The sequence below is a fragment of the Haliaeetus albicilla genome, chromosome 10, assembly GCF_947461875.1.
Source record: "Haliaeetus albicilla chromosome 10, bHalAlb1.1, whole genome shotgun sequence".
Classification (NCBI taxonomy): Eukaryota; Metazoa; Chordata; class Aves; order Accipitriformes; family Accipitridae; genus Haliaeetus; species Haliaeetus albicilla.
This window is the reverse complement of record NC_091492.1, coordinates 31,946,257-31,972,788: the sequence shown is the minus strand read 5'-3', so window position 1 is coordinate 31,972,788 and position 26,532 is coordinate 31,946,257. Positions and strand designations below refer to the sequence as shown.

The 26,532-nt window shown below is 53.1% G+C and overlaps 1 protein-coding gene across 16 annotated transcripts in view; it reads left to right on the top strand.

Moving 5' to 3' along the window:
• The window catches only part of NCOR2 (nuclear receptor corepressor 2), a 260,599-nt gene that overhangs the window by 153,354 nt on the left and 80,713 nt on the right, over positions 1-26,532 (top strand). For 9 of the 16 annotated variants that reach the window (XM_069794860.1, XM_069794867.1, XM_069794866.1 and 6 more), the window contains 6 exons: positions 8,206-8,272; positions 13,696-13,883; positions 15,236-15,332; positions 17,787-17,965; positions 21,696-21,750; positions 23,955-24,053. In XM_069794860.1, coding sequence (XP_069650961.1) covers positions 8,206-8,272; positions 13,696-13,883; positions 15,236-15,332; positions 17,787-17,965; positions 21,696-21,750; positions 23,955-24,053 — 685 coding nt within the window. The remainder of the gene's footprint in view (positions 1-8,205; positions 8,273-13,695; positions 13,884-15,235; positions 15,333-17,786; positions 17,966-21,695; positions 21,751-23,954; positions 24,054-26,532) is intronic. The other 7 variants (XM_069794863.1, XM_069794875.1, XM_069794874.1 and 4 more) reach the window with 3 other exon arrangements.

The following is a 26,532-nucleotide window of genomic DNA, read 5'->3' as shown; positions in this document are numbered from 1 at the left end:
GCACCAGTTAAGCACCAGTGCATTTGGTCTAGGTCTCTTCCTTCAGCGTTTTGCCAGCTTGGATGTACAAGGATGAGAGCGGCTCTTCCTACGCTGCCGTGATAGTAATTTTGCATGTTTTCCAGACTCCTGGCACCAAAGATATTAACCTTCTTTCCTCCAAGTGTTTGAAAAATGACAAGATGTTGTTCACATGAGCAGGATCAATTACCTGCTGTCTACCTGGAGAGATATTCTCTGAGGGAGCCTTCATCTCTACGGCAGGAGATTCCTGCTCGGTGAGCCATGAAAAACAGCCTGGTAGGACTCTCCTCCCTCCTTTCCCGAAGCAGTCATCTTGAAGTCATAGTCTGTGGGATTTGTGTTTGAAAGCAAAATATGAGCTTCTGAGCCTTGAAAAAGCACACAAAAGGAAAACTGAAAAGCCGAGGGTAAGTACGTGCAAGGTGTTGTTCACAGGGTTTGCTTTAAACCTTCCCTTCAAGAGCTTCTCCTTGCTTTTACACTGAAATTCAGCAATGTTGGGGTTGAAACTAGGTTGCGTCCCCCTGAGATGCTTGGAGAGGTGTCGGAGAACCAGGGTCTGAGTGTACAGTTAAAACAGATCAAGAGCTTTGTGTGATTCTGGGTTTCTTGCACGTCCAAATCCAGCAGCAGCAAAGCTGTGTGTACTGTTAATATTTGCACATCTGGGTTGCTGTCTGCAGCTGATAGCTTTTCGGGGGGGGGGGGGGGGGATGCTTTGCCTCTGCAGAATCAAAATCTGAAGTCAGGATTTTCAGAGAGGTTTAGGGGCTTCTGAATATCTTTTTCTTTTTGAAATGCCTCCCACCCCTCCACCTTCTCCTAAAAGAGCAAGGAGCAGAACTGCTTTCTTCTGAAAATCTTAACAACTACGGCTTTCCAAATCACTTGTCACTTTTGAAAATTTAAGTCATCTTTTCATTACTGGCTGTTTAGGGGTTTTAGTAGCACTGGATTGCCTCTAAATTCATAATCAAAGCCTGACATGTAACACAAATGCTCTTCCAAACCCTGTCATTACTAATGCATTCTCTTTCAGGTCTTTTTATTAGTGCTTGTAGATTTTTTTTTTTTTTCCTCATTAGAAATTCACCTAGCAGCTCCCCGCTCATCCCATTCAAGGTTTCTCATCTCTTTTATTCTCTGTTGGCATGCACTAGGGCAGAAGTATTACCTTGTGATGAATTACTAAATGATGGAGACACACGCTGCAACCTTCTGCTTCTTTCTCTTGCCAGTGAAAAGCCAAATACTGGTTTGGGGTGGACTATCTTGCAACGCTTCAGCTTGCAATGTCATCTTGGGCTTCAAGGGAAGGCAGAGGTGTAGGGCAGGTGCCTGACTGATGGCCAGAAGTGCTTCTGCACTTGCACTTGTCCCATTTTGGGCCTAAGCTCATAGATGCTAAAGGGCGTGGACGTGAATTTCCCATCTGGTGTTAAGAACTGTGGTTGTGGATGTTATTGCTGCCCAAGGGAGTCACTTGAGCATTTCAGTGGGAACGTCTTCGCAAGGAGGTGGCACCACAGGGACCTGGACAGGCTGTGCTGGGGGTCTGGCCAGGGCAGGCTCTGATGACAAGGCGCCCGTGTTTGCCAAGGCATTACCTCCTTGGAGCACAAGCGTCTCGCTGGCCTCAGTGTGTGAACCACCAGGTGAATTAACAGCGCAAACTTTTTCGTGAATTATAGCGACGACTTTGGACCTCCAGAGCTGAATGCGTTTTGGACTTGCAGAGGACATGATTCAAGAAGCTGGGAGACCTCTGGATGGCTTCTTTCTCTTGAGTGTTTCTGGGCACAAACACAGCCTGCCTGAATGTACATCCAGAGTTAGGGACCTCTGCCACTCTGTTCTAAGAGGCACTAATGGTGCTGGGGGTTTAGTCCATCCCAATGCTCAAGGGCTCTGGGTTAAATTAATTGAAGATCTGCTTTGCTTTTCTTCCCCAGAAAGTGTTTCTGGATATTGCAAGGAAACTGCTCTGAACAGCTGGCTTTCCAGGAACGTGCCCTGCCTTGGGGTTAATAGGTTACAGTGTATTACCAGCTGGAGCTGTGTGCTCTGGCCCTTTCAGAGCAAGGAAATGAATGAGTGCAATGACCCGTGAACAGGATGACCTTGCTCCCTGTCCTCTCTGCAGGGCGTCTTGCAGCTAGAGGGGTAGGGAATTGGTGACTACCCTGAGCTGCGGCTTGGGATCCTGGCACTAGCAATACACAGGAGCCAGTGTACCTGGGGGGACGCAACCGTTTCTGTACGCTCTCTGTTGTCTCTTGGCTGGTTTCACCTTGGAGCGTTCTTGCTGTGCTCCTCGGGTCCCGTGGTTTGCAGATCTCCAGTCTCGCTGGCAGTGCTTTGTTTGGCTGGAGCTGCCAGGAGGCTCCTCTGTTTCCAACCCTTGCCTGCATGATCAATCTCGTTGTACAATGGCTTTGCCAGCTGCTCGCTGCCTCCTTCCCATCGCTCTTTGCAGGCTTGATCCCTACTTTGTTTGCACTGGCTGTTTGATGAAAGACGTTCCTGTGTAATTAAATACCCCTGATTAGTTTTGATCAAATAGCAAACTTCCTTTCATCTCATCTTGCACTGGCTGAAGGTCTCTGCGGGCAGGCTCGGCCAGGTGTGCTGCAGTGCATTGGCTCTTTGTATCCTTGAGAGCCTTATCCCAGGGCTTTGGCAGTGTCCACATGTGTGTACACACCAGCACCGACACGCATGTGTGCGTGCACATCCTTTTAAGATCGCAGCCTCCGGAAGGATTGTAGCCGAGTCATTCATGTGGACCTAAGCCAAGTAACTCAAAAGTCAGAGTTATGGGTTCTCTCCTTCACTGGCTCCATTGTGAACACCAGAATACAAAAGCAACCTTGCGCCAAACCAGTTGAGGTGGAAGCGACTGCTCCCACAGGGCTTCCTTTGCTTTGCTCAGAGTGGGAGATGTATTTCACTCAGCGGTTTGGAGGCTGGCTCTGAGAACCTCACTCAGGTGTGGGGCTCACCAGGTAGGTCAGTGGGACTGTGGGATGAGGATGAGTTATGCAAGGACAAAAAGCTCTTGCAGAATCACATGCAAAATTATTGGTAGTATTTGAATCCTGCTTCCTGTGCTGGTGGCAGATGACAATCAAACATCAAGTTTTGAGTCTGGTTTACCTTGTTTGATCTCTGTTTCCTCCTCCTGCCTGCGGGTGCTTGTGGCGAAAGTGCTGGGGACTGGCGGGGCTGCCCCAGGCTCCCCACCCGGGTCGTGCCCCATTTCAGGCTGGTACCTGGGGTACTGGGGCTCTTGCTGCACTCATCCAGTTGATACCTAGCCCCTAAAGCGGGGGATCTGTTGCTCCTGAGAGAATCTGCCACCCTGGACCGCAAACAAATGGACCTCTGATGTGGGAAAACCCCCGAATCGCCCACAGCCTCGGTGGCAGGTTCGGCTTACCTTTGCCCCCAGGGATGATAGAAGGAGATCATCACTGGGTTAGTTCACCGGCAGCAAGGACAGAAATCCTCAAGGCATTTGCAGAGCAGTTGAGAAGAGCAGAAGCTCTGAGCTCCCAGCTGCAAGGCTGCATCTCCCCGAGCGTGGCCAAGAGCCCCCATTTTGGGGACTGTCTGGAAGTGACTCTGTGCCTGGGGTCTGCAGAAGCTCACAAGGTCAGTGTCTCTCTGGAGAAGGCTGTGGTGGCTGCATGACCTGCCCTGGCCGGTCTCCCCCATCCCTGCAGAGGAGCAAAGAAGGTGCAGGGAAAGCTCCTCTGGTGACCAAAGGGCTGGAATAGCTTTTGGCACGGAGAACGTAACTGGACATGGTGTCCTCACCTTGGAGAAGAGCTGCCTTCAGAGGGAACCGTTAGACTGGGGCTGCGCTGAAGTAGGCGAGTGGGAAACGCATATTGACCACATCATTGCAGCCGGTGCTGGGGGACGGTAGGTGAAGCTGAGAGCCCACCAGAAGGAAGGTCTTTCCCCATAAGCATACCAGAGAGCTGTGGAGCTCACGGCCGCGGGGAGGGCAGAAATGCGTGATGGGCTCCAGCGGAGATTAGATGAATTGTTGACCACAAGGATGTGGATGTGCCATCTGGCAGGCCCCGACCACCAGCTCGCCAGAAGCTGGCCAGGCTCCGTGTCTCGCTGGGTCCATCCCAGCCTGCCCCTGCCCAGCCTTAGCAGCTGCGTGGGGCACGGCCAAGGACAGGGCAGGGAACTCGCGTGTCCTTCCGACCCGGCACGGTGTGGGATGTGCCAGCCCAGCAATACTTAAAACTGTCCACAAGAGTCACTGTTGCTTTATCTAAGGAGCCTCCATTCCTTCTGCCTGTTAACTGCCTGATTTCTTCACCCCGTAGAGGAGGCGGCTGTGTGGTTCAGGTCTCCATCTGCGACGCTTTTCTTGTGCCCCAGCAAACTGCAGGCAGGGAGCTGCAAGGATTCAGGCTGCCGACAAGGGTGATGAAGGAGGGTTGGCGCGTTGCAGGAGCGACCTTTCCCACGTGCTGCTCCACGCTGGTTATTTCTGTGCAGGAGTCCCAGCAGACAGCCCTTACCTTCGCCGCCTGCGCCGCAGCAGTTGAGCTTGGCTCTTTGATTTGCCGAGGGAGCACAGCGTGTGCTTTGGAGACATGTGGCCCGAATTAACCTCTCTGCAAATGGTTTCTAAGTAACAGCAGTACATGTAGCAAGATAAACTGTGAAGCCTATTTATATTTACCAAGATTGTATTAACCTTTGAAAGGTTGACCTTATGCAAAAAAAAAAAAAGATAAAGTGGCAAAAACATTGAGGGCATGAGGGGTTTTGTTGTTGTTTTTAATCCTTTCACTCTTTGATTACTTCAGCCTTCGCGGTGGTAAACATACACTGGCTTTCAAGGCATTCCTGATTTTTGCAGCTGCAGAGCCATTAAGTCTTTGCCTGTATTAGCACTTTCAAGGTCAGCCGTGATGCAAAACTCAAGGCAACCCATCAGCTGCATAAGAGCTGCTAATTTTCTTCATTTACTCTCCTGTGTCCTGATAACTTGTGCGGCAGATCCAGCAGCAGCATGTTCAAAGCCCCATGTTGTTGCTGGATGTCACCCAGGCTGGTGGCGGGGAGGGCAGGGGTTGATTTAGCTGAGCTGGCCCCCAGGGACAGTCCATGACCCTTTGCTGGGGGTGATCCCACAAGTGATCATCATTAGCATCACCCCAGTGGTTTCCCAGTGTAAGAGTTTCCATCAGAATTGGAATAAACAAACAAACAAGGAGAATGTGGGTTTTGGGCACAGTCTCCCGTCGGAGCTTGTTTGTGCAGAGCTGAAGCCTTGGAAGGGAATCCGTCCGACGGGGTCTCTGCAGGAGGAATGGCTGCCCGCTGCAGTACCACATGGCGCTGGAGCCGGTGACGAAAGCTCACCGTGTGCGATGCAAAGGGATGCGAGAGCCTGAGAGGATCCAGGGCTCGGGCGGGAGGAGAGCCTGCGGGTGGGCAGAGGAGCGCCTGGTGTGCAGGGCTGGCAAATGGGTGCTTGGACGCTGCTGGACCCACCTCACCTGTGCGCCCGGAGATGGATGCTCCGGAGCATTCGGCACAGCACAGCCCCACTCATTTCTCGTGCCTCCCTCCCTGCACAAGCAGGCAGACATCACTGCAGCCCCATGCCTCAGTTTCCCTGATTTTTAAAGGCAAGTGAATGTTGTTTGCATTGAGGTGAGCGGTGAGGTTTAGCTCAGCCAGTAGCCTGCAGCCCTCTTTGAGGCTCTGCAGTGGATGCACCAGAGACAGAAACAAAAGACAGTGGCGTTGTGTGATCCAGCAGGGAGAAGCCTTTGGCAGCAGTGTTTCTTAATATATCTAATAAGGTGGCCTCTGGTCTTCGTAGTGCAGCCCAGAACAACAGCGGGTCCTTTGTAAACATGCCGTCAAAAAAGAGCAAAGCAGAAGGTGCCTCGTGCATGGATTTATTAGATTTCTCCCCCCGTCCCATTCCCCCCCGCCAGTGATCAATGCCACTTTGATTTCTGAAACAGAATCAAAGAACGTGGCTTGATATTCAAGCTCTTGCTCAGAATTTCTGAATCCAAGCGTCTGCTCTGCAGGAACCTTCAGCCCTGTCTCTCGGCTGTGCCTTCTGCCGAAGCTGGTGCTGCCTGGAAGTGGGAGCGCGTGGGGATTTGGGGCTGTGTGCCTCTACCTGCCAGGGGCTCGAGCTGGGGATACTGGAGTCTGTTCCCAGCTGGTGGCTGGTGTTTTCCGTTTGTAGGAGGAGTTACAAGTGCCACTTGCTAGCGCTGCCTCGGAAATCAAGGTCTATTTTTGCACCAAAGTGTTCAAGGCAAAGTCAAAGGGAATGAAGATGTAGTGCAGCTCAGGCAGTGTTCGGGGACTCCGCGTGTATCCCATACCTCTGGTAACTAATTAAAAGGGGAGAACAGAAGGTTACAAAATATGAATGGTACTATTAGGACCAAGAATCAAGCCTGATGTGTTTCTTCCTTGGGAAACTAAAGAGGCCACAAAGCTGAGTGTGGCTGTGGGGTGCTGGAGAAGAAATGATCCCTGTCCCAAATCCTGTTACCTTTCCTCTGGCAGCCATGCTTCATCTTGGAGGTAGTGGTGGTTAGAGACCCCACACCCAAGGAACTGCTGTCCTAAATAAACCCACTAATGACTGGGTGCCAGCGTTGCAGTGGTGCCCCCAGGCCCTACTCCATGTCCCCTCGCGCAGGCGGGCTGGGGTCCCCCGGCACACCGCCGGAGCAGAGGTGCAGCCTTGGCGGTGGGCTGGAGGGACCTGGGGTCCACAGGACGGCGCATGCTGCGGGCTCACATATGCGCCCATGCACGGTTTTAGTGATGTAGCGAAAAGGGAGTTTGAGTAGTGAAAAATGTGGATACTTTCTGGGATGCTCTCCATCCCTAAATTAAGCCAGGACTGCCCAAATCCTCCCACTAAGCGAGCGGGATCCTCTGCCCCTTCCCAAACAGTGTCTTTTGTTGCTGATTAGCTTTAGGGATTTATGGTTGGCTTTTTTCTTTTTTTTTTTTTTTTTTTTCTTCCATCCCCACTAGTCAGGGGACGAGGCAGGGAGGGGAATGAGGAAGCGGCGACGGTGCCTTTTCATTCTGCTAAATCCTGCAGAACATGCCTACATAAGACTGTTAAGCTCCTGATCAGTAATTACACACTGCAGCTCTGCCTTTAATCGGGATAAAAGACTTAAGGAAACTCCTTTGCCCCTGGTCTCTACCTTTTACCTAGAGATTTTATTGCTGTGAATATTAGTAACAGGAACAACTGGAGGAGCTCAGCTCTTGGGTTCGTGCAGACTCTGGGAGCTCGTGCAGCCTTTCCAGCTCCTTGCTGCTTTGGCGCTGCTTCTCTTTGAGCAATTATTTCATGCTGTCTTTAGAAAGTAGAAAGAAGAAGAAAAAACCAGGGGGGTGTCTGGGCAGACGCCGGGTTGGTTGTGGTTGCAGTGGCTAGTTTCTCTCTTGAGGTCCCAATTCTGCAAGCGGCTGAACTTTCCTGGCTGGTTTGTTTGCAGCTTTGTTAGGCGCGGCTCCAAGAAAGCAAGAGGTTAGGAGATATGTGCTGCAAGCCCTGCTGCAATCCTGCCTCCTTATCAGCGCCTCGGAACCCCGGGGGTGAATAACCCCTTGCAAGCGTGTGTGTGCACTGACAGTTCCCTCGCTGCTGGCCCTGGGGACTGGGGCGGCTCAGGGTGGCCTCTGCACCCCCAGGGGTGCTGGGGGGAGCCACCTCCCACCACGCAGAGCTCAGCCTGAGCCCCCCAACTCTTGGGACCCCATTGGATTTTTGCAGATCAAAATGTAAAAATAATCAAGAAACAGCCTGGCCCACTGGTAAATGCAGAGGTGAACGTCTGCCCGTGTTCAGTGCTGAGCACACGATAAAAGTTTGAAGAATTGGGGGCTTATGAATTTAGTGCTCAACCTTAGTCCTGGTTTTACCAACAGATGTGGGTGAAGTTCCTTGTGTCAGAGGGTTTGCTGGTCTTTCTCTAAGCTGGTGTGAGATCCCCAGATAACCACATTTGCTGCTCTGAAGTTGATGCAATTCCGAGTTAAGGTGGAAACTGCGCTGCGAACTCCTTTGGGAGTGGGGAGAGCCAGGCATTGGATTTTAACCGCCTCGTTAATCAGATCTCATCTTTTTTTTTTTTTTTTTCTTCACAGAAACCAGGCAATGCGGAAAAAGTTAATTTTGTACTTTAAGAGGAGAAATCATGCTCGCAAACAGTGGGTAAGTGATTCCCTTATACTTTATTTTATATGTATAAAGCAGCATAATTTATTATGCGAGAAAGAAAAGGATGTTTTCCAGCAGAGAGGTGCTGGTGCTCAGTACTTTGCCTGTTGCATTGCTGTGGCATCTCTTATGCTTAAAAAAACTTGGATGTAAAGGAGAGGTCCCTGATTCTGCTGCAGGCAGCACCTCCCTCCACAAGTACCCCCTGCAGAACAAACACTCGGGGTTGGCTTAATCACAGTGGAGCCCTTCATTGATCTTAGAGAGCCTATTCACAGCATAAATGTCTGTTTTGTGACTAATTGAACCCCAAGAGAGGTGTGAAACAAGCTGACTCTGCTTCCGATAAATGGTCTGAAGACTGATCTGACTTCTTCCAGCGGACCACAGAGTGATGTTCTAGGAATTTGTGGTACAAAACAAAAATCAAGCCCTGGCCAGTTCATTTCTAGGCAGCTTTGCCTGCAGTGTCCTTCAAGGAGATGGTTCTTGGTTAGGTAAGGTGGAAAGTGGGGTTTATTGTGAGACTTCAAAGGCATTTGTTGCAAGTCCCTAGTAAATAGAGGAGAAAGTTCAAGTGGGATTTACTGAATTTATACAGTTTTGGCACCGACAGTTGCCTGCAGTAGTCGCCAGCAGGAGCTGGGAGGCGAAAGCAGCACAAAAGGGGAAATGCCAGAAGCAACCAACAGCCTGGCCCCCACCTGAAAGGTGGATTTTGTGGCGTCTTTCAGTGAAGGATGATTCAGCCCATGATGCAGGGGTTTGCATTTTACGTGGAAGAGTAAATCCTGGTTCCTGACTTGGTGTCTCTGTTCTGGGGCAGGCTCAGGTGCTGGCATTAGCGGCTGAAGTTGCAAATGGTGCAGGTTTTCTGAGCATCTTTGGTGCTGGTTTTGGACAGAAGTGCTCTGGCTGGGAGGAGTTGTTGGAAAAAAGCAAAATAATCAGTCCTGGGAAGTGGTTTGAAGGTTCTGCCTTTAAAAGCAGCTTTCAATACAGACATTTCTGAGCCAGAGATCAAATTATTTTCTGATTTATGGTGAATAAAGGCATGCTCCTTTTCTTTCCTGTGCTTCATTCCACCCACCCCCCCCGGTTTGTAGCAATCTTCCAAAAGCCACAGATCTTGTACTTCAGAGGGATGGTTGTGTCTCCCGTTTGCGTCCGAATACATGTTTGTTTAGTCTTTTCCATGATAAAACTTATGCCAGGTTTTTAGCAAGGGGCTACAGGGCTTTCACCTTCAGCACAATGCAGTGTGGCAGCCAGTGCTGCTCAGGACACCTCGCCTGCCACAGCTGAGCACTTCTGCAGTTGCGGGAAGCGGATCAATATTCCCTTCCTCAAAACAGGGATTGCAAAGATTCATGTGGTTTTATTGGAACCAGAAGGGAACTGCCCAGGAGCTGCTTTCTGGTGGAAACGGCTGGTTACTGCGCTAAATGTAGAGTGAGTCGCTCTATTGTAAATATTGAGGAGCTGGGGGAAAAGGTTTTACCTAGGCTGCAAGAACATCGTTCCTAAAATACGGCTTGCAGTAAAGTTGCCTGTCATGCAAAATAGGTGAATTTCTGCCAGCCGGTTTATTCAGTGTCCTTGAGAGGGGATTTTTCAGTTTAGGGAAGCATTTTGCCTATTCTACAAAACAGGCAACATACGGTTGCTGAATTTGCAAAGTGAATACATTTGCTGATTCTGTTTGCAAAATGGGTACGCTTAGCTATTTTTCTGCCTATTTTGTAGCAGACCCTATTTTTAGCAAAGCCCATCTATGTGCCAGCGTTTCTTTCCAGCTCTTTTACTTTCTGGGGTATTGTCGCTGCCCAGGGCTGGCTGGAACAGGGTCAGAGCTTGGTCCCTGCAGGGTTCAGCCCTGAGAGCCCCACCAGAGGATCTGCAGGGCTTCCTCCTGCCTCCACCGAGGTCAGCATAGCAGAAGACATTTAATTGCCATCAGAGAGGTGATGCTGCAGAGAGAGAAGGGTAAAGGGAGCTGTTCTGGCTATAAGAGGTTTATTTCCATCAGCCGGGGAAAGAAAACCATGGGGCTTGCATAGGAATTGGACTGGTTCCTCCTGTCACCTTCGCTCTTTCCCTCCCCTCCGAAGAGCTGCTCCATTCCCTGGAGCTGCGGGAGCGTGGGCTGTGGGAGGGCTCGGGTTTGGCGCAGCCTACAAACTGCCTTCAGCTGCTACGGTGGCGTTACTATTCATCCATTTTTAGATACGCATGTCAAGTCCGATTTGGCTCACCATCGCTTTCTTGTGTGATTTGAGAGGCTGATGGGCTGGTGAGCCCAGCTGGGAAGGGGAGCAGAGGAAGCACCGATGCTAAAAGCCAGCGCAGAGGGTTGCTCAGGAATGGACATGCTTGCTTGAGGCTGCTCAGAGGATGCTTGAAGAAGGAATAGATGCTTCTGCTCCTAAAGTGCCTGACCAGGAGCTTCTCCTGGTGACTGAGCTGTGAAGATCTGTGGAATGCACAGTGATATAATGTGCCTGTAATCTTGGCTTTTGAAGGATGGCAAAAGATTGCAGGGAACACGTATTGTGGCTGGACCAAAAAGCGCTAGACAGGGATGCTGCAGACCGGCCCTGCTGTAGTGGGGTTTGAAGCTTGCATGGCAGGAAAGATCTCTTTGCTCCATGGTGGGAAGGGACTTGAAGAAAGCAGATGCAAGTCAAAAGTGCTCAGACGGTCCATAACAAAGCTGTGCTCTGGAGGGCTTGAGTTGTGTGAGCGGGGAGCTTTGGTACCGCCTGCACCGCTGCCAGGGTGTGAGCTGCTGGGGGAATCAGCAGTATGATGTTGATGTTGCTTTTTCCATAGGCAAATACTAGTTCCTTAAAAGAGGAATTCTGGATAAAGCTTTTGTCCAGTTGTCCCAAAGAGCGGAGGAAAAGGAAGAAAAAGAGCTGCCCCGCCGGCTACGAAACAGCCCGGCAGCCGTGCCAGGGAGCTCTGCTGGGGTGGTGGCTATGTGGGATCCAGCGCCAGCTCATTCCCACGGGAAATGAAAAGCCTTTCAAAGCCTTGAAGTTTCTCACCAGACCGAGCCCTTGTGCTGGGCTGTCCCCCAGCCGTGCCATGGGCTGGCACGCAGCACAGGGCACCGGCTGCCTCCCGGCGCTGAGGCTGATAAATTTTGCGGGGTATTTTTAGCCTCTTCCCAAATGCGATGCTCTGAAAGCAGGAGGATGTAGCAGATTTGCTGGCAGGGTGGGAGCTCTCATTCTCAGGGGACTGATAGCATCACTTCAGGAGGGGTAAAAACGCAGCAGCTGTGATTTTTCCAAGCTGTCGCGATTTGTTGCCATTACCTATAGCTCCTCACCTGCAGTGTGAGATCCCCCTTGGCTTTTAGGGCATTTTTATTTTTGTTCTCATTCCTTGCTTTCATCTTACAGCCATTTCCTTTAGCTCCTGCCGAAACCCAAGCATCTCCTGTGCATCCGTGCTGGGCAGGAAAGCCTCTGGCTCCAGGCATGCAAATGGGAATTACTTTATTATTATGTGCAGAGGGGAGCATTAATCTGCATCAGCTGTAGGGTTTGAGGTGCTTTGTCTGCCCCACTTTATTGCTGAGGTGCCTCCAAAAGGCCACGGGGATCACAGGACGTGTTGCTGCGCTTGGGTTATTGCCAGGTCTGGGACACGTGGACCAAACCGATGTGCCAGAATCAGTGTGACGCCGGCCGGGGCTTGCTGTGGGTGCCTGGCACCAGTGATGGGCCGTAGAGCTGCCGGTGCTCAGGGTCCGCAGCACGACTGACCCACCTGGCTTGGGTAACCCAGCTGCCTCCTGACCTGAAATCAGGCGTTTCCATCACTTTGGTTTTTTTTTTTTATCTCTCCCCATTTTTTTTTTTTTGGTGGCTGAGAGCAAGTGAGATAAAAGCAGAGCACATCTGGGAAATCCTACAGCCTTGGACTTCCCTGCGGTCATGGGGTGGCGATGGCAAGAGATGAGTTTATTTCTTTGAAATCTGGATTCCCCCGTCTCTGCTGCAGTGCCAAGCGTGCTGCTGAGCGTGCCGGTGCCGAGCCGCCTGTTATGGAAAGCCATGTCAGGGGTGGGAGGCAACCTGGGGTTTGCCATTGATTATTTTGCAGAGCGACATCTGCTTTCGCTTCCTGATTTGGGGCCTAGAAGGCATTTGTTTCACTCAGAGCGAAACCTTAAAACCCCCTCTGGTCGCCCAGCTGCTTTCACGTGAGGCTGGGCGCCATCGCTCCTGTCACCACTGCAGCCGTCGGGGACCGTGGCCGGGCATCTTCTCGGTGTGGACTTTGCCTGTCCATGGGCATCTTCCTCCAGCAAGACGGTGGTGGAAGGAGGGAGGAGCGGTTCGGGGGTGGTGGTGGTAGGGTTCATTTGTGTTGCAAATGATATTTTAATGTTACGGTTGCCAGGCTGGTCCCATCAATACCAGGGAGGAGCGTGGTGCTGGACCTCTGTGGGCAGCTGGGTGGGTGTGCCACGAGGACATCACCCGGGGGGACACGGCGTGGAAAAGCCCTTGCAGCACCACGTTTCGGCAGAGCCTGGATTTGCTGCCTGCGGGGATGCGCTCATCCCGCTCCTGGGCCAAAAAGGAGAAGCAGCAGCCGACAAAATGCTTTTGCTTTTCAGGATGGTGGAGGAGCTGTGGCGTCACGGCATGGCCGGGCCACCGCGCCATATGGCCTCAGGCAGGGCCCGGGTGCCCGGCTCTTGCTTGCGGGGAGCCAGGCCCGTGTGCGGAGCTGCTCTGTGGGCCCAGTCCCGTTGGCGTTGCCGGCACTGAGCCGTGAGCACTGGGGCCGGTGTGCGTGGGTGGGAAGGGGTGCCCGGCTGCGGGTGCCTCGGCAAGCCTCTCCCTGGCACGACAAGCTGCCGGTTCTGTCCAGGGGAGGTGATGGCTCCGAAATTACAGCTCTGCATGCTCTGCTCGCGCGGCAGGGACCCGCTCTCCTGCCCTCCCGTGTCCCTTCCCGAGGCCGTGTTTCGGTGCCTTCTTGCCTGGTGGCCTCAGGCAGGCGGCTTGCCCCCTACCCATGCGTGGCCAGCCATGTCAGAGCAGGGGCTCCCGCCCCAGCACTGGGGCTTTGGTTGCTGAATCAAGCACCCAAGGCGCTGGAGGATGCTCAGGCAGGAGGCGTGGTGGGTGGACGTAGCCATGCTGGATGAGAGTCCTGGTTTCTGCAAAGATGTTGGGTCTGGAAGGGAAAAGCCTGAGGGTACCTGATGGCCTGTTTTGAGAATTTACCCTTGGGTTGGTCCCAGACCCCGGAGCATGTCCATGTCCTAATAAACCATATTTCTTTAAGCAATATGACTCACGCTCAGCCTGAGCAGCCATTGAGGGACAGGCCTGGAGGAGCTGCCCTTCCCAGGTGCGTCTCCTGAGCTCCCTCTCTCTCTGCCCTTTCAGGAACAGAAGTTTTGCCAGCGCTATGACCAGCTGATGGAGGCCTGGGAAAAAAAAGTGGAGCGCATCGAAAATAACCCCCGGCGCCGTGCCAAAGAGAGTAAAGTGCGGGAATACTATGAGAAGCAATTCCCGGAGATCCGGAAGCAGCGGGAACTGCAAGAGCGCATGCAGAGGTTAGAGGAGAAGCGGTAGGAAGGGGCTGAGCTGGTATCGGACAGCCTTTCTCTTTTCTTTGGGGATGGGTGTGGGATTTGTTCATGGGAGGGGCGGGCTGGGATGGCTGTCGGTCCCTTTTCTCCCCTTCTAGTTGAAAGCAGAAGCCACCAGACAAGTAGCTTTGCTGCTTTTTCCCCAGCGTGGCTCAGCACAGAGCCCAAGAGGGAAGGAAGAATGTCAGGAATGTGGTTGCCCATCTCCCCTCTGCTGCTGATCTCCCAGCTGGCCACGTCAGAGCAAGGGGCAGCTCCCTTGTGCTGGCCACCTGGTCGGGACTGCGCCAATTACTGCCTTACTGGTGGGCCTAAATGAAGACGTATGAGACTTGCAGATGGATTTGGTCATGTTGATGATCTAATACACGCTCATGCTTTGATTGGAGCGTGGGCAGGTAGAAGAAAGGTCTGCAGAGGTTATAGGAATGACCGCACACGATATGAAAGGAGCAAAGTGTCTCACTGAAAGGGATGTCCTCTGTCTGTCCCATCCGCTGTCCGTTTTCTCCTCCTCATTAGAAGCACAGTTGAGGTCCTATCGTTTCCTGCCAGGAGGAGACCAATTTCATGATCTCCACCCTTCTTGCTGGAAATTCCCTGTCCTTCCCATTTCAGCCCCAGGATCTTGCCCAGGGACACCTGATGTGTACAGAACCCAAACCCTTGTGCCAGCATCCTGTCCTTGAGCCCCACAAACAGATGAACGGGTCCAAACTTCCTAATCGGTGACTTTATTTTATCTTAAAGAGAAGGGGAGAAATGGTACTGAGAAATGTTTAAGCTTTTATGTGCTTAATAAGAAAAGTTTTAATTCCCTGGGATGCATGGCTGTTATGTTGGGTGATATTGGGGGGGGAAAGATGTCAATGGCTGGTTTTGATTTAAAAGTTCCTGCAGCGTTTGCAAACCAGACGCTGTGGCACAGTGATAATGGCTGGGTGCTAGTGCTGATGCCTTTATGCCGTTGCTGTGGTGCAATGAACAGGAGAAAATAATGGGAAAGTAGGTTGGGTATGAAATATCCTTCTGTTGTAGCGATCCAGGAGGTGGCTGTTGGCACAGGTAAGGAAGGTTGTTAGAGGCTCTCGACCTGTGAGCCCAAAACCCAGGGGACACGGGGGACGGTGCTCTCCAGGCAGGACTAAGTGCTGTCAGAGCCCACGGGGCTGCAGCGGGCGCCGTTCCCATAGTGCGGGATGGCGTGGCTTGGGTGGGGTGTTGGGATATGGTCGTTATGGCGTTCAGGGACAACAGGGCCAGCGGGTTGTTATGAATGTGGTTTACAAAATAGAGCATCAGTGTCTGAGTGTTTCACTGCCCTTTCCCAGCAGGGTAGGACAGAGGGGCAGCGGCGGGCTCTCCATGTCAGCTGCACGCAGCGAGCACGAGGTGTCAGAAATCATCGACGGGCTCTCAGAACAAGAGGTGAGACGGGGTTGTACTTTCTCCTCCTCTTCACCCCTCACTCCACTGTTCTCTGAGGAAGCCAGGAGACTATCACCAGGTCCTATGCCAGGTCCCACAGTGAAATCTAATACCAAATCCTACTAACATCAGGCTCCACTGAGGTTGGGGAGGTTGCCATGATGCCTAATACACTTTCTGGACAGGATGCGAAGTGAGGTGTTTATTCAATACCCAGTAACATCTTTCCAGCTGCCCCAGAGGTGTAATGCAGCTGTGCAATGGTTCTGCAGGAGCAAAACGTGGAGCAAAGCACCTCAGGAGCTTGTGGCCAGTGGGTAAGGTTTATTGGCATTTGACTGCCTCTTAGGGACCTGAAACCCCAGCATGCTGCTCATCCTGGGTGGCACCCCAAAACCACCTCCTGGCTGTTGGTTTAAACTGCAAGTGGAGGTGGGAAGGCAAGGGAAGGGAGCCGGCGCCCTGGCTGCTGAGTGGAGGGGTTTTTCTGTTTCATTTTGTTTTGAATGGGCTGTGTGGCTTGACACAGGGGAATCCTATGGAATGAATGGTTTGTACGTGAGCCAGTTGGCCCACATCTTCTGGGAGTGCTCCATTCATCTTGAAACATCCCCGTGACCTTGGCTTCGTTTGGATCTGGTTTCACAAGGGTTCCACTCTCTTGGCACGGAGGCGAGCTGCAGTGAATGGATCGCGTCTGGGAGGGGAGAGCAGCCATTGCCCAGCAATAGCTGAGATGTTTGCTGCCTGTGTGCCACGGTTCGCTCCCTGCACTGGGTCCCAGGCAGTTTGCTGTTAGCCAGCGAAGGCAACAGCCCGGAGAACATGGATCTCAGAAGCAGAGGGAAATTTCACAGCTCTGCAGAGGTTGTGGCCAAGGGGAGCGTTAGATGATTGCCTCTGACCTCCTGCACAGTGTGCTGCTAAACTCCACCCTGACAGCCTTCTGCTGAGCCCCAAGGCACTGCTTTGCTTGTCTCAGAGGAGACCATAAGAGCTTCCAGCCCTTCCACGGGGTTGGAAGGAGCAGGGAGGTGAGAGCCAGGGAGAATTGCTGGCAGCAGGGGCCAGCTCTCCACCCTGGTGCGTTGCTGGAGAGGAGAGAGGTCTGGCTGCCTGCCGGCGGGGTGCATCTGCAGTGCTCGGCACCCCAAGACCCTGCCGGGCGAAGGGAGAGACCATGCACCCTCAGCTGCAAGCAGCACTCCTGCCAGCTGCCTCTCTGCCTGCCGTGGCTCTGCGCAGGGGCTTTCTCCTTTCAGCTGGGGCAGTCTGCGGTTGTCAGGATCGATGCTCTGGCTTTGAGCTGTCCCTGACCTCCTACAATGAGATGACACCCCCAGGGTATCCGAAGCAGCCGGTTGCTAAACGGGAGGAGTCCTAGTGAGGATAAGGAACGTGATGAAACGAGTTGAAACATCGTTGTCCGTGCAGAGGCCTGTGTTTTAGGAACAGGAGGTTGGATCTGCTCGGTCGCAGCACTGGGCAGGCCTGAGTTGGCAGCTTGCTGGAATGATTGGACATTACTGTTCTCCAAGGAACCGGCGTCTGGCTGTAAATTAAAATAACAGCACTTGAGACCTGGCCTTCCTTGGTCAAGGTTGGGATTTGTGTCTGACCAGTGCCATCCTAGGTGACAGGGAGGACTCAGAGCGATAGTGCTGCTAGCAAACAGAAGAGGGTGGCCAGAGCATCCCTTCATCCCCACAGGGTGGACCTGTGCTGGGGGACCACCAGCAGCTCAGCTGGAGAGACAGTCCTGGCCTTGGGGCAGGGGATGGCACAAATGAGACATCACATTGGCTACTCTGTTGTAATACTTAAGCAAACCAGTGTGCCCAGTCTGTCCTGTCCTGGTGTGCAGCCAGGGCTCTGGATGAACTTTACGCTTGAATAAGATGGAGTAAAGGCATCAGATTATGTCCCAGGGTGTTGCAGTAAGAGGAAAGAAAGGAATGACAGCCCCATTATGGTGACATTTGAAACCTCCTGGAACAGTATTAGGTTTCCAGTGGAAGGGAAATGCAACATCTCCCTCTGCCCACCCTCTCAGAAAGCTTTGCAGAACTGACCCACTTCCCTCACAATTTGGGGTGGGGGGCTGAACCTCCATGTGGCCCTGCGTTTGATGGCTGGGAAGGGTTTTGCACTGCCTGTGCCACCGCTGCTTTGACTTGCCTCTTGTTGTGGTCAGGAGTTGTTTTGCTTAAGTCAGACATTTCCACATGGTATCTTGGAGCCTTCTATTTCAAAATGAAAGATTAATTGTTTCCTGGCTGACAGCGATAACCTCTTTCAGCGTTTAATTTACAATTACTGTAGCAATAAAGCTGTCTAGTGCTTGCTTTTGAATTCTCCTGTTCCTCCGCCTGTCCTTTCCTCTCGAACATCTGTCTCCTGTGGTCCCCGTGGGCCCGTGGTGCTGACCAACTGTTCTCTCTGCTTTCCCCAAAGAACCTGGAGAAGCAGATGCGCCAGCTCGCCGTCATCCCGCCCATGCTCTATGATGCTGACCAGCAGCGCATTAAATTCATCAACATGAACGGCCTCATGGATGACCCCATGAAGGTCTACAAGGACCGGCAGGTGATGAACATGTGGAGTGAACAGGAGAAGGAGACCTTCCGGGAAAAGTGAGTGTAGCCCACACAACTCTCTCTGTAGCCCTTGGGAAGTGTGAGACAGGACCCCTGCAATGCTTTAGCCAGGGCCCTGGCATGCTAAGGCATGAATTTCCCAAGGGCTTGTCTTGCCCCGCAGGGACACAGCCGCGGTCGCTGTGTGGCTTTTGACCCGGGCACAGGGTGATGTACCTGCACAGAAACCTCAGGCCTTTTTATATGGTTGGTGTGCTTGCACCTGGGTGCTTTTGCTCTGCCCGCTCCCATGCAGAGGTGTGGGAAGCTGCTGCTCATGACAGGGCGAGAACTGGAAGTTTTTCTGCTTCTACATCCTCTGTTGTATCAGCCGGTTTAAGGATAGCCAGTGAAGCTCAATGCTCCATACACTGTTACATTTTTTTGGATTTACATACCTTTGGCTATTTGATTTTGGGCACTACGTGTCCAGAGGGATTCTTGGGGCTGTCAACATCCAACTCCCCCACGCAGAAGCCCTCAGGCTGCAGCATCCAGCCGGTGCCCATCCCTCAGCACTCCGTCCTGCTCTCTGCAGGATTTGCCACCGGCTGCCGCTTCCATGGATGCATTCCCGCATCAGATGTGCAAACTCTGGCTGTGATGCTTTCTCCTTTTTGCAAGCAGTCCTTGAGAACAGCTTTGCTTTATCGACTGAGGTCACTTGGGGGATTGCTGATCCCTTCCCTGGGTACGACTGTGCTGTCAGCCAAGCTGTGGGTCCCAGCTCAGTCTCACGTCCAGACTCCTCCGTATCTCATAGCCCAGCAGGGACCCGGCTGTGTTTGCATGGAGGACTGGAGCATCCTTGGTGCCCCCGATGTGCCATGTGCATCTGTAAAAACAGAGCTGGAGATCACCTTCCAGTGGGATGAGCTCTGCTGGGGCTCGCTGCTGTGGGCATGAGGGACATGGAGGTATGTGGGTGCGCCAGGGCCACCTCGTCCCTTGCAGCAGCACCACCTTAGCCTGGCCTCTGGACGATCATGGGATGGCTCTGTGGATTACCAGCAGGCCCACAGCCAGCCATGCTGGAAGCCTCTCCATATCCAGGATCCCTCCTCCTGTCCCTGCTCGTGATGACTCCTGTTTGCAGCTGAAATAACTAATTGCCAAGATGGACCAAAAAAGAACAAAACAAGCAAACCGGCTCCAAGCCTTTGGTAGAGGAGAATCCTCATTGCTAATTAGCCTTAAAATGTGACACTCCAAACAGCAAGGCTTGCCCGCAAATGACGCAAAGGCTAATTACTTGGTCTTTAATGGTGGGGCCGTGCCTGGCTAATGGGGCTGGAAGAATCCACACCCAGCTCATGCATCCTGCTGGGCACAGTGGTTTCTGTGTCATCACCGTGGGTGATGCGGAGCTTGAGGCATAAATACAGCAGGATTTCAGGGCTCTCACAAAGCTCATTTTAAGAGATTGGTACTTAGGAGCTGTAAGGGGGGCCAAGGGAGTCCTGCCCTGGCTTTCGCTGCAATCCCAGTGCACAGGTAGCCGAGCTGCCTGGTGTGCTGCGGCTTCTAGCCTAGGTTTTTAAGGTGAACCAGAGTTATGTCATCTGCAATCATGACCCAGAGCTGGCCTCTTCCCGAGACCGTGAAAGCCTCGTGCAACCTTTTGTTCAGCCCTGATGGCAGGGGCTCTAAGAGAAAACAGCCAGGCACTGTAAGGCTGACAGGCTCCAGGTCTGAACTATTTTAGCTGTCAAAACATAATCATGAGGAAGAGTCTGATTTGATTTGCTTCTGGGCAGGATTTCAGATCTCTTTATTGAGAGCCCATCGCTAGCCTGCTCCTGGGGGGGCCTTGGTTTGCCGGTGAAGGAGCAGGGATGGCTGTGGTACCCCTTGATCCTGCTCAGGCATTGAGGCCCTGTCGTGCTGGGCACCGTGAGAACACAGCATCTTTCCCTCGTCATGGGGACCTGGCCCAGCCCGTGAAAAACACTGGATTGTCCTCTGCATTGCCCCCGACACTGCATTAGCATCATTGATAACATGGCCTTGAAAACCCTGTCCGTCGGTCAGCCCTTGGTTTGTGCTGTGTACAGTGTGACGAGCCAGCTTCAGCTTGGTGCTCTGATCCCAGTCTGTCTGAGCAGCCAAGCTGCTTTGCTTTTTTTTTTTTTTCTTCCCCCCTCTAGCATTTCTGTTTTCTTTTTTCTTATTTATTCATGTGCCTTGGGGGTTGTCCCTTGGTGTCTGTGTTGTATCTTGGGGGGGGGTAAGTTTTACCCTTCATGATGCTTGATGGTAGAAAGGCTGCAGCTACCTGTGGGATAGAGACTAGGGATCCCATTAAGTGCCCGAGCATCACGGTCACATTGCTGTCTATGCTCCCATGTCCCCCCCATCCCATATTGTCACCCGCAAAAGCCTCGTGCTGGCAGCAGCAGAGATGAGGTCTCCTTGCTCTGGTGACCAGTTACAGTGGCAGGGTTCCTGCAGTGCCACCCAAACCAGATGGGGGTCCTGCATTATGAAGGGCATCGGCATGTGGGTGACAGCACCCACGTACTGCTGCCGTGGCTGGAGTTGGTCAGGCCCTCGCTGAGCTCAGCTCGGTGCCCTGACCCTGAGTTTGGTTGTGGGGCTGAGCAGCAAAGGCAGGAGGAGAGAGCGCAGTCAGCAGCCCCTGGGGAATCACCAGCAAGGCTGGAGGCACCGAGCTGCTCGCCACGTCCTGTCTGCGTTACACCCACACCACAGCTCACCCGCCTTTTGCCTCCAATCCATTTCCCCAGGGAATGGAGCCATCAGCTCCTTGGGAGCTGGCAGAGCCGCACATGCCGAACGGGGCTGGCCCTGGCCGCTCGGCGCCCCGGGACAGAGCCTATGCTGGTGGTGGCCTCTCCGCCGGGGCCAGCGCTGTGCTCCAGCCCTGGCACAAAGTCACCACTCGCCAGGCTCCTTATGCTTTGGCAGCACATGGGTTAACTGTCCTCCTACCAGCAGGAGCACCTCGTGCCAAGGGCTTGCTGGCCTTTGGAGCTTCCCCACCAGCTAGGCGAAGGGATTTGCTGGAGGAGACTTCTCTGCACCTGGGGACAGCTTCCCCCCGGCGGGCGATGCACCCTCCTGAGCTGCTGGAGCCACGGACGAGCCTGCTGACAGCTCCTCCGCTCTCTGGGCAGGAGGCGGTGTTCCTCAGAGCTGCCGTGCCACCGGGGTTCTCTTGAGCAACTCAGCAACGTGGCAGCTCTGTGCTTCCTCCCGGGGTTTGGGTTTCCCTTCCCGTCCTTTGCAGCTGCTCCTGACAGCCCAGCCGGGCTTGGGGTCCTGCACAGCGGCAGGGGCACCCCCAGCCATGCTGCGGGGCACTCGCACTTGGCCATTGACGGCAGTTCCTCGCCTTTTCCTTGCCAAATCCTGAGGCCTCGGCCAGGTGTGCAGCTGCCCTCTGTGCCTGTCCTGCTGTCGGTACGAGCTTGGGTGGCTGTGGGTTCAAGCAGGGTGATGGGCAGCTGTTGGGTACTGCCAGCCCCCCTGCCCTGTCCCACCCCGTGATGAACATCTGTGCATTGAAGCTCCTGACCAGCCCAGCTCCACTGGGCTAAATTTAAAGTTCCTGTCTTTCTGGGAAGCTGAGCAGCAGACAAATGTTTTCTCAAACCCCTGAGTCCCTCAGGGAGCTGGCTTCGCTGCTCCAGGCGCGCAGGGCAAGGCAGCCCAGCTGCGAGGGGGGTCGGAGGCAGGACCCATACTAACCTTCTTGCTCCCGCAGGTTCATGCAGCATCCGAAGAACTTTGGCCTGATCGCATCCTTTCTGGACAGGAAGGTAAGACTCCCTGCCTGGCTTTAACCTGCCTCGCACTGTCTCTTCTCTATCACGTGGCTCCCTTTGGTACTGGAGCAGCCGGGGGATGCTGGGCACCTGTGGGCGGTGGTGGCTCAGAGCCCCAGGCATGGTCCAGACGCCTCCCAGCTCCCTGCAGAGACAAGGGACTGACTCAGCTGCGGAGAGACGGGGAGCTCAGCGCCGCGAGATGTGTGAACGCATCCAGCCTGGCGCGTAGGCGTTACAGCCCACCCCGTGATCTGCCTGGGGGAGCTGCTTTCCAGCATCTCCTGGAGGCATTTTGTACCAGCCAGGCTGTCGCACAAGAGGGCGTGGGCACCCGGCTGCCCAGCACAAAGCAGAGGGGTCCCCTCTTTGCCCAGGGAGGGGGTCTTGAGGGTGGGCTGAGTCCCAGTTCATCCAGCCGTTCGGGTTGGTGTCACGTAAGCACACGCACATCTTCCCTTGGTGTTTAGGAATAGTTTGCTCGCAGGAGGGCCTGACCTTTCCCAAGCCTCTGTATTGTGCTTCTTGGACTTTCCCTTTTTGCTGTTAATTGGGCTGATGGAAGAAAGGTTTGAAAAAGAGATCTGAGGGAAGAGCGAGTCTCTGGTCCCGTTCTGGGTGAGGCCATATGGTACGTTCTGTGGGACAGGCCATATGGGCAGATCCTGGACAGACCCAGCCTGGATAGACAGCGATAGACCAGGTGTTCTCCTGAGCAAGAAACACTTGAGAGCTGCTTCTTCTCTGGCCCCTGTAGTTAGTTGCATCCTCTGCATATCTCATGCAGTATTTCATCCATGCAATGTCCACTCACTCTGGGGGAGCCCCTCTGCTTTCAGGGAGGTGGCCTGCAGATGTCCCTTCCAGCCTAAATTATTTTCTGATTCTGCATGACTCGGGCTGGGGAAATAATTTATAAGACCTTGACTTTTCCATCCAAAGCAGCAAGCAAGCAAAGGCCACCAGCAACCGCGTGCTGCTGTTGTCACTGTAAGATACCAGGCTCTTTTCAGCCTTTCCCACTTGTTAAAGCCGAAAGTGGTGCGACTTGGATGATGCTCACAATCCAGTCTGTGTTCCAAGCTGTAAAATGTCTTCTAATTTTATTTGTACTCGTTTGTAAATCAGGCTGTAATTATGATACAGAACACATCCATTATCCTGTTGGAGGGAGATGCAAAGTATGGCTCAATGTAATGAATTAATAGATTTTTAAATTGCATTATAAAAAAATAGCGATCTTAGCCCTTGGAACAGATGACTGTAAGTTTTTGTGTTCGCGTGTGTGTGTATAATCAGGGCTAGATTAGAAAGAGATCCAATTAACACTTTAAAAGTTGCAATCTGTTTTTGCAAATGGTTCCACTCCTTGCTCAGGGATGGGGAGAGCGCAGCCCCCGTGCACCCCCACGAGCACGCAGCAGCGCCCTGCTCCCGGGCGCTTGCAGGTGTGATGGGTCTGTGGGATTATTTGTGTTCATGCAACTGCTGATTCTGTATATGAAAGTGTAGCCCAAGACCAGTGTTCAGGTGCCCACCCAATTCAGCAAAGGACTTTTCCCAGCATGGTACGCTCCATGCTGTTCAGGAGCAGAATATGTCCCAGCCACGGCTCCCCATTTTCCTAATGTGTCCAATCCTGGATGGTGCTTGTGGAGCTAACCGCTGGAGCTGGAGTTGGGATGGCAGCTCTGGAGCGCCCAGATCTCAATCTGTCCACGAGAAAGTTGTGCACGCTCAAGCCAGCGAGCTTAGCGGCTGGAAATAACGCTAGCTGACAGTCGCATGGCAGGTTGTGCCTCGCATAACCACAACAGAGGGTGACAGGCGGCTCTCCTTCTTCTGCCTTTAGTTGCCACAGTCATCTGGGGTCAGCCCTTCCCCCTGCTTTGCTTCCAGCGTGGGGTGCTCTCTGCTCTGCACCCCCGTCTCCGTCTTGGCATGCCTGTGGGATGGCCGTGGTCTGTCCCTTGGAAGAGCTGAGCCTTTTTACTAGGACAACGTGCATTGCCCTCTTCTTCCAGCTCCACTGAAGGGCTTTGGGAGGGAGGTTCAGGGAAGCCTGTTTGGGCTGCAGATCTTCAGAAGCAGCAGGAGACCTGGCAATGGCAGGGCCTGAATGCTGCTCCTGTAAGTCTGCGCCCCGACAGTGCGAGGGGATGGGACCTTCTGCTCCCTGATTGCCCATGTCATTGCAGACGGTGGCAGACTGCGTCCTGTATTACTACTTGACCAAGAAGAATGAGAATTACAAAAACCTTGTAAGAAGGAATTACCGGCGGCGCGGGAAGAGCCAGGTAAGAGCTGGAGGAGCGCGTGGAAACGTCATCCCTCGGGCTGAGCAAGGAGCTGCAGCGCTTTGCACTTGCAGCTTCTCAGCAGTGCTTTCTCTGAGCACCCCAAATGCTGCTTTTCTCCCCTCCCCAGATGGAGATCTCGCTTGCAGACTGTGATGGGGCTGTGGTTTTGCTCTGTATAGCTTTTCAGAACATGCTGTTTTCTGGCAGATGATGTTTGTCGTCCCCGTGCCAAGGTCACAGTAGCTTTAAAAAAGCAAACAACAAACCCAAGATGCTTGAAAAAGTTGATGGAGTGAATGCAGAAAATCTGGCCATGCATCAGGAGTAGCACGGGGTTGCCCGTGCAGTCTGCGGCTCTGTGCAAGAACCGAGCGGGGGGTGTTTCTCTCTCCCCTCCAGAGACGGCAACCGGCGTGCTGACGGGGACGGGGCTCCTGGGAGCTGGGTGGGGGTGCTCCTGCCTTGCAGAGCCTGCCCAAGGCTCTTCCTATGGGCAGAGGTATGGGAGGAGAATGACTTGAGTGGGAGTGACTTCTGCTGACGGCCTCAGCAGAGGCATATAAATCTCTGTGATGTGCCAGAGGGTGTCTGACATCCCCGTGGGGGCTGGCAGATTTGGTGCTGAAGCTAGAGGAGACCCTTAACCCTTTGGTTAAGGGCCGGGCAGGTACCTAGGGCATCAGGAGGTGCCTGGGGATAGGTGACTGAATCAACCCTTGCCGTTACCGTGGCCAAGATACAAATCTTAGGTACCCAGATAAGTGCTGACCTTTTGGGCAGGTACCTTGTCCCCACGAATGCTTTCAGCCAGAGGAAGGTCCCGCTGGTGGGTCCTCAGGTACATGAAGTGAACGATTATCCACGTCACGAGGAGAGTGAAGTGACCGCAAAGGGAGTATCTCCAGATAACGTGGGGATAGGGATGGAAAAACTGGCCTGGCCCGTGCCACCGCTGACATCAGCAGCTCCTCACGCCGTATGGCCATAAAAAGCAGCACTTGGGTCTAGATCCTGATTGGGAGGCAGATAGGTAGCCTTGCTCCAATTTGATTTCTGCAGCATTAAGACATCAGAATAGCTAGCACATGACGAATGTCATGGACGGGGCCCAATTTTCCCTTCTTTTTTTCAGAGACATTAGAGATGGATAAAACCCTATTAGATTACCCAGTCCCTCTCCCAGCAAACACAGGGTGGTTCCCTCCAGTACATTTTTATAGTGTTTACCATGGTCTGTTTTGTTAGATCACAGCAACTAGAACATGAGGCCACATTTGTTTCTTGTTAGCGGTGGAGACATTTAGCACAGCTCATTCTGGTTTCAATGTTAAGTTGAGCAAGTAACAAGTGTGGAGGAAGAGCAGCAATCTAATGCTCTGCTCTGCATCTACCTACCTAACCCTGCGGCCACAGACCTGCCCGTCCTGCACCCAGCAGGTACTGTTTGTATTTTGGTTTTTGAAAGCATCCAAAGCATCACTAGCTGCAGAATTTCCCACGACACTTTCCTTCATTTACAAATCTGGTCCAGCCTGGGCAGTGGAGTTCATGTGCTGCCATTTGGAGCCTCGTTCAGTGCCAGCCTTTGGAAGCAGGGACTTGCTGCGTTGACTGTAGTAAAAGGCAGGACTGTTTTTGCAAGTAGGGGACAGCAATATTTGTAAATCATGAAGAGGGAGGCTGCTGGGCACCGAAGGGAGCAGATCGCACCTCTGCTGGAGCAGACCTCGACCAGAACAGTATTGATTTTGAAAGAAGAGTCAGATCCCTGAGTCTGGGGGGAAAGCAAAGCAGTGAATATTTCCCATTACTGTTGGATGCTCAGGTGGAAGGTGGGATGTTCGGACAAGCTGTAAGAGCCAAGGGCTGTCTGCATGGATAGCAGTAGGAGAGAGGTGCAGAACAAGAGTTCCTGCATACAATCCAGCCTGGAGCAGCTCTCCCCCAGAGATCTTGGGGGGGTCTTGAGATGCACACTTGGTGCTGCGATACCTTCAGTATTTCTGTATGTCGCTTGCATCCGTTTCCTGCGAGGCTGCATGCGGGCTCGGGAAGGGCACGCTGCTGCGGAGGGGAGACAGCGGAGGCTGGCGGGGGCAGCACGGTTGGGTCCGTGCCATAGAGGGAGGCTGTGCTGGGGAGAGAGTCGGTTTAGGGTGGGATTTTAAGGTAACGAAGGGAGGAATGTGTTGTTAAAAGTCCTGCCAGAAGCTGGTGGGAGCGGTGAAGCGTCTCCCTTGCACCCCTTCACGGAGCCGGGGTCTCTCTCCCCTGAGCATGGTGCCGATGGGACCTGCTTTCCCGGGCCAGGCTGGGTCAGCGTGCAGCTGCGCAGACCAGCATGGGAGAGGTTAGATGCTGGCAAATCTGGAGGGCTGGGAAGGAGGGGTGCTCCTGGCAGGATTTTTGCTTAGTGAGGACCTTCAGAGCTGGTCAAATTCTGCCTGTGCCTGCAGAAGGTGTGCTCATCAGGGAG